Source organism: Lupinus angustifolius, chromosome LG20 (genome assembly GCF_001865875.1).
Source record: "Lupinus angustifolius cultivar Tanjil chromosome LG20, LupAngTanjil_v1.0, whole genome shotgun sequence".
Taxonomy (NCBI): Eukaryota; Viridiplantae; Streptophyta; class Magnoliopsida; order Fabales; family Fabaceae; genus Lupinus; species Lupinus angustifolius.
The window spans coordinates 85602-99239 of NC_032028.1; the positions used below are offsets into that span (position 1 = coordinate 85602).

The 13638-nt window shown below is 33.9% G+C and overlaps 3 protein-coding genes across 3 annotated transcripts in view; all 3 read left to right on the plus strand.

The window, feature by feature from the left end:
- LOC109335378 (ATP sulfurylase 1, chloroplastic-like) overlaps window positions 1-848 on the plus strand; it is a 4050-nt gene extending 3202 nt beyond the window's left edge. The window contains exon 4 of the mRNA XM_019571516.1: window positions 789-848. Coding sequence (XP_019427061.1) covers window positions 789-848 — 60 coding nt within the window. The remainder of the gene's footprint in view (window positions 1-788) is intronic.
- Window positions 2709-5590, plus strand: LOC109335619 (potassium channel AKT1-like). Its single transcript, XM_019571766.1, has 6 exons — window positions 2709-3227; window positions 3335-3433; window positions 3533-3751; window positions 4534-4728; window positions 4815-4890; window positions 4986-5590. Exons 1-6 carry the CDS (start codon window positions 3111-3113, stop codon window positions 5288-5290), a joined length of 1011 nt encoding a protein of 336 aa, XP_019427311.1. The 5' UTR covers window positions 2709-3110; the 3' UTR covers window positions 5291-5590.
- Window positions 6437-13192, plus strand: LOC109335620 (CCR4-NOT transcription complex subunit 1-like). The gene is made up of 20 exons (XM_019571767.1): window positions 6437-6579; window positions 6664-6759; window positions 6893-7045; window positions 7780-7962; window positions 8049-8206; window positions 8287-8419; window positions 8506-8631; window positions 8748-8792; window positions 8922-8999; window positions 9125-9241; window positions 9667-9793; window positions 9881-9981; window positions 10054-10191; window positions 10300-10383; window positions 10757-10903; window positions 11001-11132; window positions 11212-11241; window positions 11340-11486; window positions 12207-12268; window positions 12902-13192. Exons 1-20 carry the CDS (start codon window positions 6490-6492, stop codon window positions 13104-13106), a joined length of 2352 nt encoding a protein of 783 aa, XP_019427312.1. The 5' UTR covers window positions 6437-6489; the 3' UTR covers window positions 13107-13192.

Below are 13638 nucleotides of genomic sequence, written 5' to 3' on the forward strand. Positions count from 1 at the left end.
TTGTTTGAATTTTGTGTAGTAAAATATTTAAATATTTAGAAAGTGTATATTAAAACTGATGTGTTAATGGTGTATTAAAGTTGATGTGTTAATGGTGTATTTATGTGTTGTATATTAAATATTTCTTAATTTTTCAAATATTGAGAAAATGTTGAGTAAAATATTTAAATATTTACAAAGTGTATAATAAAATTGATGTGTCAATGGTGTATTAAAATTGATGTGTTAATGGTGTATTTATGTGTTGTATATTAAATATTTCTTAATTTTTCAAATATTGAGAAAATGTTGAGTAAAATATTTAAATATTTACAAAGTGTATATTAAAATTGATGTGTTAATGTACAAAAATTACACCACTTACAAATAATTACAAATAATTACAAAAATTCCAAAAATGTACAAAAATTACAAATAATTTCAAATAATTTCAAATATCTACAAAAATTACAAATAATTACACAAAAGTGGGATATTACATCACTTAGTTTTGCCTTGAACTTTGTCCAACTTCGGTACTTCTAAAAGGGCATTACGTCCTATTGTGTCCTTCACTCCTACAGCACCGACATTTTTTACTTTGTTGGGACTGAGAATCATCCATTTCATTGTGTATACGTGTAGTTTTTGGTCTTCCAGTACGGTTCCTACGCATAAGGGGATTAGGAATGAACGTTGGACCTAAGTAAGGAGGTCAATATTCTTCATTTGCAATGGGTTGAAACTCATGTCCATAAACCTTCTGTAAGTTCTCTAACCTATAAATCGGTGATATATATTGGCCATAGTCTAAGTTCAATGATGCACAAGTAGCAATAACATGTGAACATGACAATCTAAGTGATTGAAATTCCCCACAATCACAGCAGTTGTCCATTAATCTAACTGTGTATACTCTTGCTATCGACTACCACCGGTACTAGCAACTTCGACTTCCGACACTCCTGAATCCCTCGAAAAATATCGTACAATATGGCAAGTAGCTATTCGATTATTTTCATTAATCACCTTACTCAATTCTTCGCAATAAACATGACCCGCCCTGATCATGTTATTTGCTTCATTTCTATGGTGTAGAAACCAGGAGTTTAGTATATGATATGTTGCTCTAACAAGTGCAGTAATAGGCAATGCCCTTGCTCCTTTCAGAACCGCATTTACACATTCAGCCAAATTCGTCGTCATATGGCCATACCGTCTCCCCTCATCATATGATTGCGTCCATTTTTCTTTTGGGATTTTATCTAACCACGCTGCCGCCTTAGAGTTTTTTTGACGTAATACAGCAAGCATTCTCTCAAATCTTGGCCGCATCAATTCATAGCCTACAACAAGTACAAAAATATTCACAAAAATCCAACATACAAACAGTTTCACATAATTGACATTCATTTCAACACTTACTCATTTCAATGACTTTTTCTTTCAGATCATTATCTCTGAACTCCTTGTTGAAATTGCTAGCAACATGGCGGATGCAATATACAGAATGACCATCACACCATTGAGGGAGCTCAGTACGTAATGCACCTAATAAACCTGTACCCCTATCTGATATAATGCAAATATTTGGTTGTGGGGTAACATATCCGAAGATTGTAGAAAAACCATTCCCATGTGCCTCTTTGGTCTCTCCTTCTACAATCGCAAATGCTACTGGAAATATACGTCTGTTACCATCTTGGGAACTTGCTATTAACAAAGTTCCAGTATACTTTCCAGTCAAAAACGTCCCATCAACTTGAAGGATTGGTTTGCAAAAACCGAATCCTTCAATGCACGGCTTGAAAGCCCAAAACACCCTATCAATAACTAAAGTATTATGTTCATCAAGGTTAGATGCTGAATATCTTACAATTGTACCTGGTGCATAATATTGAACAGCATTCAACCAACGAGGTAACTCCTTGTACGATCCCTCCCAATCACCATAAATTTGGGCCATTGCCATTTGTTTAGCAGTCCAAGCCCTCCTATATGTGACCGTATAACCAAAACGAGTTACCACTTCCTTCACTAATGCTTTGATTGGTATACCAGGATCTTCTGATACTAGTTGCACAATGCAGTTTGCGATGAAAGATGAGTTCAACTTCGTGTGATCTTGTGAAATATTAGTGGATACACAAGTGTGACTTCCACTAATTTTTCTAATCTCCCAAATATCACGCTTCAAACTTTTTGATGCTCGAAGTCTCCAATCACACCCAACACCATAATATTTACATTTTACAACATATCTATCTGGCCTAGACTCATCGACAACGTAATCAACAGAATTTCTAATATGAAAATGTTTTACCGCATTTATTGTTGCCTCCTTTGATTCAAATTGCATACCAACAAATAACTCATTATCTATTTCATTACTTATGTTACTACTTCTATATGGAAAATCTTGTCCAGATTGATGATCAATGTTAACGAAAAAAGATGAAGGATTATGATATGTTACGCTAACTGCTTCATGTGTGGTAATCTGAACATCATCATGCTCGTCATCATCAAGCTCGATGTCCTCCTCATCACTAAAATCACTAACAATATCTCTAATAATTGCCATCTACATATAAGAGTAAAAAAAACAAACATATTTAAATTTAAACAAATGTAACACGTAAAATTATAAATAAAATAAAAGACATAACAAAATTTTAACAATTGGAAATTACCTTAAATATTCAGAGTTCTTCAATTCCAGTATGATGCAATTTTTTTATACAGTTCAATTCTTCCTCCAGTGTGGTTTTACACTCGGGGATGGAAATATATATAGACTTGGAAATCGTGGACCATATCCACGACATTGCATGGATCTCGTGGACCTTATCCACGACATTGCCATGAAAGTCGTGCATGAGGTCCACGACTTACACTAACCTGACACATGGCAGGGAAGTCGTGGATGGGGTCCACGACTTTCCAGGGAAATCGTGGATGGGGTCCACGACTTTGCCAAAGTCGTGGATGGTGTCCATGAGATCCACTAAATTCTACCCCAATCCTGTAAATAATTCAAAACCTACCCCAAAGCTGGGATAGTGTAGTCAAACTACACTATCCCAGTAATTTTCCCGGATGTGGATACCTGTGAATTAGAACATCAAAAGATGTTAGACTCCATTCCTGAAGAACTCAGAATTAACATCTTACAAAGACTCTATGGTCCTCTGATATCTGGTAACGAAGTATTGCATGACATTTCAAATGAAGGATATATTAAATGGGTAATTACACAATTTTTATATTTCGTATTTGTTTAATTTATATTTGTGTGAATTTTTTAATTTATATTTAAGTGTTATTGATCATTATTTAAATTAAATTTGAGAAGGTGCCAAAGCTAATCATTGAACATCATCCGAGAGAAGCAACAGTGATATCACTTAATCAAATATGCACACATTTCTACATATTAGTCTCCGGTGAAGTGGTATTATTTTACAAAAAAAAATTCATTTTTAATTTTCGGGATTGAATTGTTACAAATCTTCATAAATGTATACTTACAATTTTCTAAATTTTTTAATAGGAATTACTATCTGAAGATGAAAATGGAAGTGTGCATAGGGTTGTACTTCTTGCAAATAGCCTTCTTGGTGAGGTTGGAGTACTTTACTGTGAGAGGCACCCCTTCACAATTCGGACTAGGACACTGAGTCATATGGTGAAGGTTAATCGTAAGACAATTATAGACATAGGTATGACTCATGCTGATGACATACGCCTTATTATGACCAATCATTGTCAGGTATTATTGCATTTTCTTCTCTTGATGTATCTATTTTGGGTTTTGGGGTGGGTGTTTGGTTTGGTTGAGTTGCATCTTATCAAATTTCATGAATATTAGAGAATATGACTGCCTCACTTGGAGCCAGTTTATGGTGGCTGCTCTCGATCAAATAGGGCACTAAGTAGCTATGACCCACAATCCTATTCTCCACAACATGACCAAGCACATAGAGCTTGATCTCTTCTGTGCGAGAGACAAAATTCAGGCCAAAACTCTCCTAGTTAAACATATTCCATTTGAGTTTCAAACAACAGATGTTCTCACTAAACCTTTGGCCAGTGCAAGGTTTCTTTCTCTTAGGAATCAACTTAAAGTAATTGATTTAGCATCAATAATCAGCCACCCTAAGTTTCAGGGAAAGTATATTAGAGAATAAGACTTAAAGTCTTACTTGGTTTAACTGATTCAACTTGCTGAATTAGTTTGGGGATTGTCTGTTTTGTAATTTCTGTTATAACATAAATTAGTTTGTTAGTTAAAGGAGGTGACTTATTGTTCACGTCACCTCCCATACTCTCTTCTTTGTAATGCTTTCCCTTGGTCATATAAAGGGGTCAACTCATTCATTGTTAATCAATCAAAACTGATTCAATTACACAGTATCTATCATTCTTCTCTGTCTTGTATGTTTTCTAAATTTGAAGTCTTTTAGAATGAAGTATTATTCTACATCATTTAATAAATTAAATAAGCATAAATTGGTTTTACATGTTATTAAATAACTTATATGTGCCATGTAGTATCTAAGCCAACATCCTATAATGAAGAGAGCTTCAGAGATGAGAAGATACACTCTTACTAGACCACCGATAGATCTCCCTCTAACCCTTTGTAGTGCTGTATCAGCAACGGGAGACGACGATGGCTTAGTCACCAGGTTATTACAATGGGGTTGGGATGTCAATGAACGTGATGAAACAGGGAAGAGTGCATTGGTGAGTCACTAAAATTTTTTACCTTCTTTTTAATTGAATTATCTATTAGTTTTATAATGTCTTCATTAATTCTTCTACAAAATCAGTACCTAGCAGTCTCTATGACAAAAACAAGACGCCTCAATTGCTTGTTGGAGAATGGGGCAGATCCTAACATTAAAGGTAATTTTTTGCCAGTTAAATATGGTTTATTCTTTTTTCATATTTAACTTACTTGTCCTTTAATTACTTAACATTATTGTTTATTTCATATGTAGATTTTAATGGCAAGCTACCATTATGGGAGGCACTGCAGCATGGGGACAAACCAATGAGAGATACGTTGATAAGATATGGAACTATCTTAGAAGAACGTGTTAAGGATGAATATGCGCATAGTTCTAATGCACTGAATGATAACAATTTGATGGATGAGATATTGCATTATGATGTCACCCTCCCTACAATAGCAAGCATCGTGGAAGAATGCCATGAATATGAGTGCAGTGTTCATATTAGAGATCCTTATATGGAAGAACGCCGTAGGTATAGATCAAAGGGGAAGGCTCTTGCTCATATGTGAACATATATGGAAGAATGCTTTATGTCATAGGTTATGTACAGCTATATGGCTACCCTTCTTATTATCATATGCTCTCATCATAAATTCAGGTTGTTTCATAGAGAAAAATCATATATTATATAGTTTAAACAAAAGGTTGGGAGATATTGCAAGCAACAACGATATTCCAATCACCATGGATCCATATTTGCCAGCTAGTAACTACAAGTATAAAATCCCCAAAAGCATTGGAAATAATATGAAAAACACTACACCATTATAGATTTGAAGCACAATATCCCTCCAATTCAAAGAAAGGAGTAAAAAGAAGAAAATAAGGAATGGAAAAACTAAGAGATCCAAATGAGAAAATATAGATGGAAAACAGAGTGTAACAAATTGAAGATGTGCATTACCATATTTATATTTATATATGTTTAAGAACTATATATCTTTTGATAAGCCAAATGTATAAGTATAACTTACTTCAAAAGCGCATAAAATATGATTTTGTCACCACGCCAGATATGGCAATCGGTAAATATTACAACTATTATATACACAACTAATTAGAACTACTACCATCCATCTATCTTAATGTGAAAGCTTAATTATGTTTATTTAAGTAACTTGAACAAGCACCATATATATTAAAAATTTAAATAACAAAATCATACATACTTTTATACAATATATAAAAGCAAAATATGTTTTAACTATCATATACATTAATTTCCAATTTTTTATTTTGCTCTTAACAATTTTTATTTTCTAAACAAATCATATAATCATAGGTAACTATCATTAATAAAATAATCATCTATCTCACTTTAAATTGGATATTACCATAAATATAAAAAAATTATAACATAAAATACATATTCAATACAAAAAACATTCTAATTCTCTATAAAAACCCTGTATCACCCAAAAACCAAAATTTTCATTGGCTTGAACAAGCTATCATTTAAAGAAGGGGAATATGGTTGATGAATATGTGAAAATTATAGTTTTGTTTTCTAGAATATACATTTATTTAAGAAGTAATGTGTTTGTCCATCAAAAATCAATTTTTTTTTTCAAAAAACCGAATCAAACTGGCTAAATAAAATAAATTGACAAATGATTAGAAAAATTGCTTTAGCTATATGATGTTTTTTTGTTTGAATCTATGCGACATACTAACTTTATTCATTTATTACAGAGCGGTACCCATTGCAATGGATAGAGCTATCAAAGAGATTGTGTCTAGTATTGTTCAGCGTAGTGTTTCCATAGCAACACAAACAACAAAGGAGCTTGTTTTAAAGGTGGAAATATGTTAAGCTGCAAGCTAAGAAATCTCTTGTACTTAGATTCTGTGCTTGATTCTAATTTAGTTTATTCATTTGTAGGATTATTCCATGGAATCAGATGAGAATCGTATACTAAATGCTGCACATTTGATGGTTGCTAGTCTGGCTGGGAGTTTAGCTCATGTTACATGCAAAGTAATGCTCAGAAATATGTCTATTAATTTATGCTGTTTGTTTATATTGAATCTAAGCAATTTCTTGGTGACTATATGCTTTTTAGGTTCCACATTTTGTTTTATCTTCTACTTATTCTATCTGTTTCTTCCAGGAACCTCTTCGAGCATCAATATCAAGTCAGCTGAGGACTTCACTTCAGAATTTAAGTATTGGAAGTGAAATTTTGGAACAGGCAGTGCAACTTGTCACCAATGATAATCTTGATCTTGGTTGTGCAGTCATTGAACAAGCTGCTACTGATAAGGTTAGTTCCGTTAAATGTGTTTTCTTATAGTTAGTTACGGCAGTGCCGATTGTGAGGAAAAGCTGTACTCTTGTAGCTTCTTGTAAATGTAACATTTGATTATAGAAGGTATTTGCACCATGATTTAGACATCGTTTCCTTGGTTGTTTTTAAAGTTGAAGTATATTGCAATGGTATGTTTGAACCTCCAATTTTATCACCTATTTAAATATTTTTGTGTTGAATTGTTTTCTTCCCTTTTGTGATTATTTGATTACTGTGGAAACAATGCATTATATTTAACTGATAAAGTAAAAGGGGTGGAGTAAAAAAGCGCTTATGCAGTTTACAATTTACTTTAGGTTTTCTTGTATGAAAATGTACTAAAATGAAAATTATAAGGCAGCTAAAGTATGAGGAATAAACTAAATGTACCATTTGATTAAGTGTATGCACTGTTTAGATCATGGCATATTTTTTGTTATGCACTATTTGCTATTGGGGACCAGAAAGGGTGGCCTAGTGCACGAGACTCCCATCTAGTGAGGTCCGGAGAGGATAGGTTATGCAGTCTTATTACACCAAAAAAGGGTTGCAAGCAGAGAGGTTTTCTCACAGTATTTGCTATTGGAGACTATTTAAATCAATTAAATCTATTGTGGAAGGAACTAGAATACTTATGTTTAGTTCTTCTATAATCCTGGTAGTAGTTGTTGAACTTATGCGACTTCATTTTATGCATTGTTTTCATGTAGGCAATAAACACGATTGATACAGATATCGGTCAACAACTTTCTTTGAGAAGGAAGCATCGAGAAGGTATGGGTTCTACATTTTTTGATGCAAACTTGTATACACAAGGTTCTATGGGTGGCGTGCCAGATTACCTTCGTCCCAAACCTGGGCAGCTGTCCCTCTCACAACAGCGCGTCTATGAGGTATTTAATCAGATTCTTTAGACATTTGGTGGGATTTATCACTTTAGAAGACATTAAACAGTTCAATTTCTGTTCATTTATATTAGGACTTTGTTCGGCTTCCCTGGCAAAATCAGTCTAGCCAGACCTCAAATTCAGTGTCCTCTGTTCAATCTGGCAATGCTGGTTCTGTAATTACGGGATATGAAGGGGTCTCTCGACAATTAGATGATATGGCCGAATCTAACCTGTCTTCACAACTTAGGTGCCTGTTTTATATTCACTCTGTGAAGCTCTTAGAATGATTATAATTCTAACAATATTTATAATATGCGTATGGCTCAGTGCTTCCTCAATTCATAATAGAGCTGCTGATAGTTCTTCCCAGCTTAGTGTGGAGAAAGATTCTGTTGCCTCATTCCCTTCAACTGCCTCCACCCCTGAGTTGCATCAAGTTGATTCTTCTGATGCTGTGCAAGTGAGAATTTTATATAAACATTGTAACTGCATATTCTTCTGATTGTGTTGCAATTGGTGTCTAAATGGGTTTTTAACTGTTGTAAGGAATCTGGAGCTTCTTCCCAACAACTAGTTTCACCAGGTGCTGTGGAGCGTTTTGGAAGTAGCTTCTTGGAATCTTCTCTCACTACATGGGATGCCCTTGATAAATACCAAATTGTCGCTCAAAAGGTTGTTACTGATCTTTTTAGCTGTGTCATTAATTATTTGATTTTTTATTTTCTTTTTCTATTATTGTTTAGTTTATTTCAAATGTTTATTGACACCTTGAATGCAATTGGTTTCAGTTGGAAGCTTTGGTTAACAATGATTCCGCGGAAGCAGAAATACAGGTATTTTGTTTTTGGTTCAAATTATATGATTTTCTACATAATATAGCCTCTATCAATATGCCTAGTGAATGGTAGTACTGCTATTGTTTTCTTTTTCTTACCCTGATAAGTTCATTTTCACATGTTTAGGGAGTCATTTCTGAAGTTCCTGAAATCATACTCAAATGTGTTAGTCGAGATGAGGCTGCTTTAGCTGTTGCTCAAAAGGTGCACACCATCAAGCTTAAATATTCTGCTTTATGTCTCAAACTCTACTTTCAGTTGAAGGACTAAGAATAGTTATGCAGATATTTTCTTTTTGGAAAATTAACAGTTTTTAATCTTTTAAACAGGTTTTCAAACTTTTGTATGATAATGCATCAAACAGCATTCATGTCAGTGCTCATTTCGGGATCCTGACTGCCATTCGTGATGTTTGCAAGCTTGCTATGAAGGAACTTACTAGTTGGGTATGGTGAAAAAAATATTTCTGTTAGTTGAATGAAAAAATCTTTCTATATTGTTATAATTTCGTATTTTGCAATACTTCCTCTTCTTATTCAAATATATAGTAATATATTCTGTATACTCAGCTTTTGTAATGAAAATCGCATATTCTGACCACAAATATTGAATCTCCTTTCATAATATTGATGATTTCAAAACTAGATAACAATGAAAAGCAATGAATGGTGGTTGCAAAGATATTCCTACTTGCTCTAATGTAATCAATTAACTGTGTTTGAGACACTGAACTCTTATTTTTATTATGGTTATAACCACCAATCAAGGAGCTAATCAAATACAGCTGTCTAATATTCCGACTGGTACTTTTAATCTATGTTTGTTTATGATTTGTTCAAAACCAGCATGTCTTATTGTATAATTCTTACAGGTAATTTACTCGGAAGAAGAAAGGAAATTTAGCAAGAATATTACTGTCGGCCTCATCCGCAGTGAATTGCTAAACCTTACAGAGTATAAAGTTCATATGGCAAAACTCATTGATGGGGGAAGGAACAGTATGTCAAATGAAAATACCTTTCTCTGTCTTAGTCTTTTTTGTATATAATATTTTAGTCATTCAACTTTACATGATGAATGTGCTGAGGCTGCTACGGAGTTTTCCATTTCTCTCCTTCAGACCTTGGTTATTGAGGAACCTAAAGTTATTTCAGAACTTCACAATCTCGTTGATGCTTTGGCAAAGGTTTGTACTTGTTCATATGAGCTTCTGCATTCTTACTGTGCCCTCCGTTATTTACCACATTTTATTTTGCAGCTTACTACGAAGCCTGGATCACCTGAAACATTACCGCAGCTGGTTGAGATGGTTAAGAAACCCGCTGCTAGTTCTGCGGCTCTATATGCTGGTAATGCTGGAAAGGACGATAAGGCTAGACAATCAACAGACAACAAGGTCATAAGATATGCTATGTGGTTCATCTGCTATTGCTGCTGCACACATTTTCTGGTGTTTTTTTACTTCTGAAACTCAAGTTTTCATCTTTCTCCTCTACAAAAACAGGATCCTGGTCTGCTTGTAGCGAACAGGGAAGAGTTAATCACTGTAGAGTCTGTTGAACCAGATCCTGCTGGATTCCGTGAGCAGGTATCGTGCCACTAGGATAAATTTATGTTCTGTTGCATTGACAATGATTGTTTTTCAATTGGATCGAAAAAACGAATTGTACTTTTGATGTGTGGTGCCACTTTGATGCTAATGTTCTTATCCTTGGTTTCATGTCCTGCGATACCATAGGTTTTATTGAGTAGAATTATGCATGTATATGGATATGCAAGTTTGAACTAATTGCACCTTAAAATTGTTTTAAAACTGTAATTATTTTTAATGTTGATCTCCTTGTATGAGGTTTAACCTTTATATCGAATGAACAACATGCATGAGTTTCATATTTTTTGAAGTTCTAAGAAGTTGGAACTTGTAATGAACTAATGATTACTTATTATGCACATGTGTGTAGGTTTCCATGGTGTTTGCAGAATGGTATAGGATATGTGAACTTCCTGGTGCCAATGATACAGCTTCTGCTCACTTCATCTCACAGTTGCATCAAAATATTTTGCTTAAGGGGGATGATGTAACAGATCGCTTTTTCCGGCTGCTGATGGTGGCATTGCTTTCCTCACTCAAATTATTCATTTCAACTGATGTGACACAGATTCCTTTTTCCGGATTGTTGATTTAAGCCTTTTGTTTTTCTTCAGGAACTTTCTGTTGCACATTGCTTATCTACTGAGGTTATCAATTCAGGAGCAATGCAATCTCCTCAACAGCTGCAGCCAATGTCATTTCTTGCAATTGATGTCTATGCAAAGCTTGTCTTCTCAATCTTGAAGGTTTTTAACTGTATACCTTCTTTTCATTTTGTTTTGGGTTGGTTTAGCTCGAAATTAATTAGGTTATTTGTTGGAACAGGGATCAAGCAAACTCATCCTTCTTTCCAAGGTAAGTAAACAACTAAAATTCTGATGTAGTCTCTCTCGATCTATGGCTTTATCGATGCTAATGTTTTAGCCTAATAACTTAATATTGCTATCTGGCAGATTCTGGCAGTGACTGTCAGATTCATTCTAGAGGATGTGGAGGAGAAGAAGATGTCTTTTAATCCAAGGCCATATTTCAGATTGTTTATTAACTGGCTTCTAGATCTTGGTTCACTTGAGCCTGTTATTGATGGTGCAAATCTCCAGGTGTGTGTCACATTCATACTTGCCTATTAGTTTCTATATTAGAATGATCAAAAGTTTGTTTTTGATGGCTGTGGTTTTTGATGTTTGTCAAAAACTAAGACAGTTATATGAAAAGCTGTGTTAACAAGCAAGGTCACATAAATGATTCATGATGTTAATATGAATCCTTTCATATATTTAGATCATTTAATAAAAGAGTGTTTTTTGTCAATGTGATTTCTGAATCACAACTATATTTACAGTTGTGGATTAAATAAATTTACACTTGTAAATCTGTTCTCATTTTACAGCTGAAATCTATTTATCTAGAAGTGATGTTGACAAAACAGTTTTGCCATGAATTGGCATAACAAATATTGTGGTGTTAATAAATATTGGAAATTGAAGTTACTAGCAACAACAAAAAGGTCTTGTGTGATGGGTAAGATGTCAGAAAGAAATACAAATCATGTCAATGAACAAGATATGGTATATTTGTACCTTGATATACCCAATAGTATTGTAAATATCTATTTTGTGAGTTGAGTTTGGAGCTCATTCAAAATTTATCAGCCAAAGCTTTTATGTATGCTTTACTGATAAACCCTTGGTGATTGAGCTCTTTGTTTTGGTTAGATGTGCTGATTCTGTTTGTTCGCACTTTTCATCCCCCTTGTTAGTACCCAAGAAATTGATATTAAGACCGTCATGTGTGTTTTACTAATACTAAATTTATTACAGATTTTGACCGCTTTTGCCAACGCATTTCATGCTTTGCAGCCCCTCAAAGTCCCTGGATTCAGGTTGGAGTATGAATTGTGTAGTTATGATTGGTGTTTGGCTAAATTGTGGTTTCCCACACATTGTAGTAACGAACTAGTATCTGTTTGTGTGCATGTCAACTGTATATGCATTCTATTCGTGTGAATTTGCTAATATTGCTGTGTCGTTATTAAAACTTTCTGTTTGGGAAAATAAAAAAATAGTTAATTGGTGATCATTTACTTCTACTTCATTTCTGGATCTTTTCATGCTAAATCCATGCAACTTTTACTACATGTCCTTGTTTGAGCTCCTCAGCTAGAGTTCTTCGACATGCTTTAAAATATTGTCGATACTTAGTATTTATCAGGCACAATGATAAAACATTATTGTTTTAGTCGTAGACCTGTCCTTTTATTTCATAATCCTGTTTAGCCTTCTTTGACATGCTCCAGATTATTCTGTGAATTGACCATTTTAACTGATGCCTTTTTTCCTTCCTGTTTGGTGTTTCTTTAGTTGTTTGTGTGAAGTCTAGAAAAACAAGAATTTAATTTCTATCACATATTTATATTGTTTATACTTTCTGATTTTAAACTGAAATCTATGATAACTATGTACAATGTGTTGTTTTTATTTATTTATTTGGTTGCTTTGTTGAAATGTTTCTTCAGTTTTGCATGGCTTGAGTTGATAAGTCACAGGAGCTTCATGCCAAAAATGCTGACCGGTAATGCTCAAAAGGGTTGGCCATATATACAAAGGTTGCTTGTGGATCTTTTCCAATTTATGGAACCTTTTCTGAGGCATGCTGAACTTGGAGCGTTTAAACTGAAATCTATGATAACTAGTTTCACCTGTGGAGCGTTTTGGAAGTAGCTTCTTGGAATCTTTAAATACCAAATTGTCGTTCAAAAGGTTGTTACTGATCTTATTAGCTGTGCCATTAATTATTTGATTTTTTATTTTCTTAAACTTTTAAGAGGATGAAAATAAGATATAAGGTTCTAAAAATAATTTTTTAGAAAAACAAGTAAGAGGTCACATGAAACAATGTAATTAACATGTTACTTGAAACATAGTATCAAGTTTCTTGATAGATAAATGAGACAACAATCAATTACTACAAGTGAGTAACCAATGACCATGTTGGGAAACAAGGGGCATTAATTACTGCAGCTTCAAATTTGAAATTCAACCAACATCTTCCCAAACGTCTTGTACCTCATGGAAAACACTTGAGAACCTTTCAGAACTCTTTCAATATATACTATTCCAAGCCTCAGAAATGGATTACCCACTTTCATACAACTTGAATTATACTTTTAATTACACTTTGTCATAAAATGAAAAACATATAGTCACCAAGAAAAACACCAAGAAAATATACTTGACTAGGTTTTGATGAAAA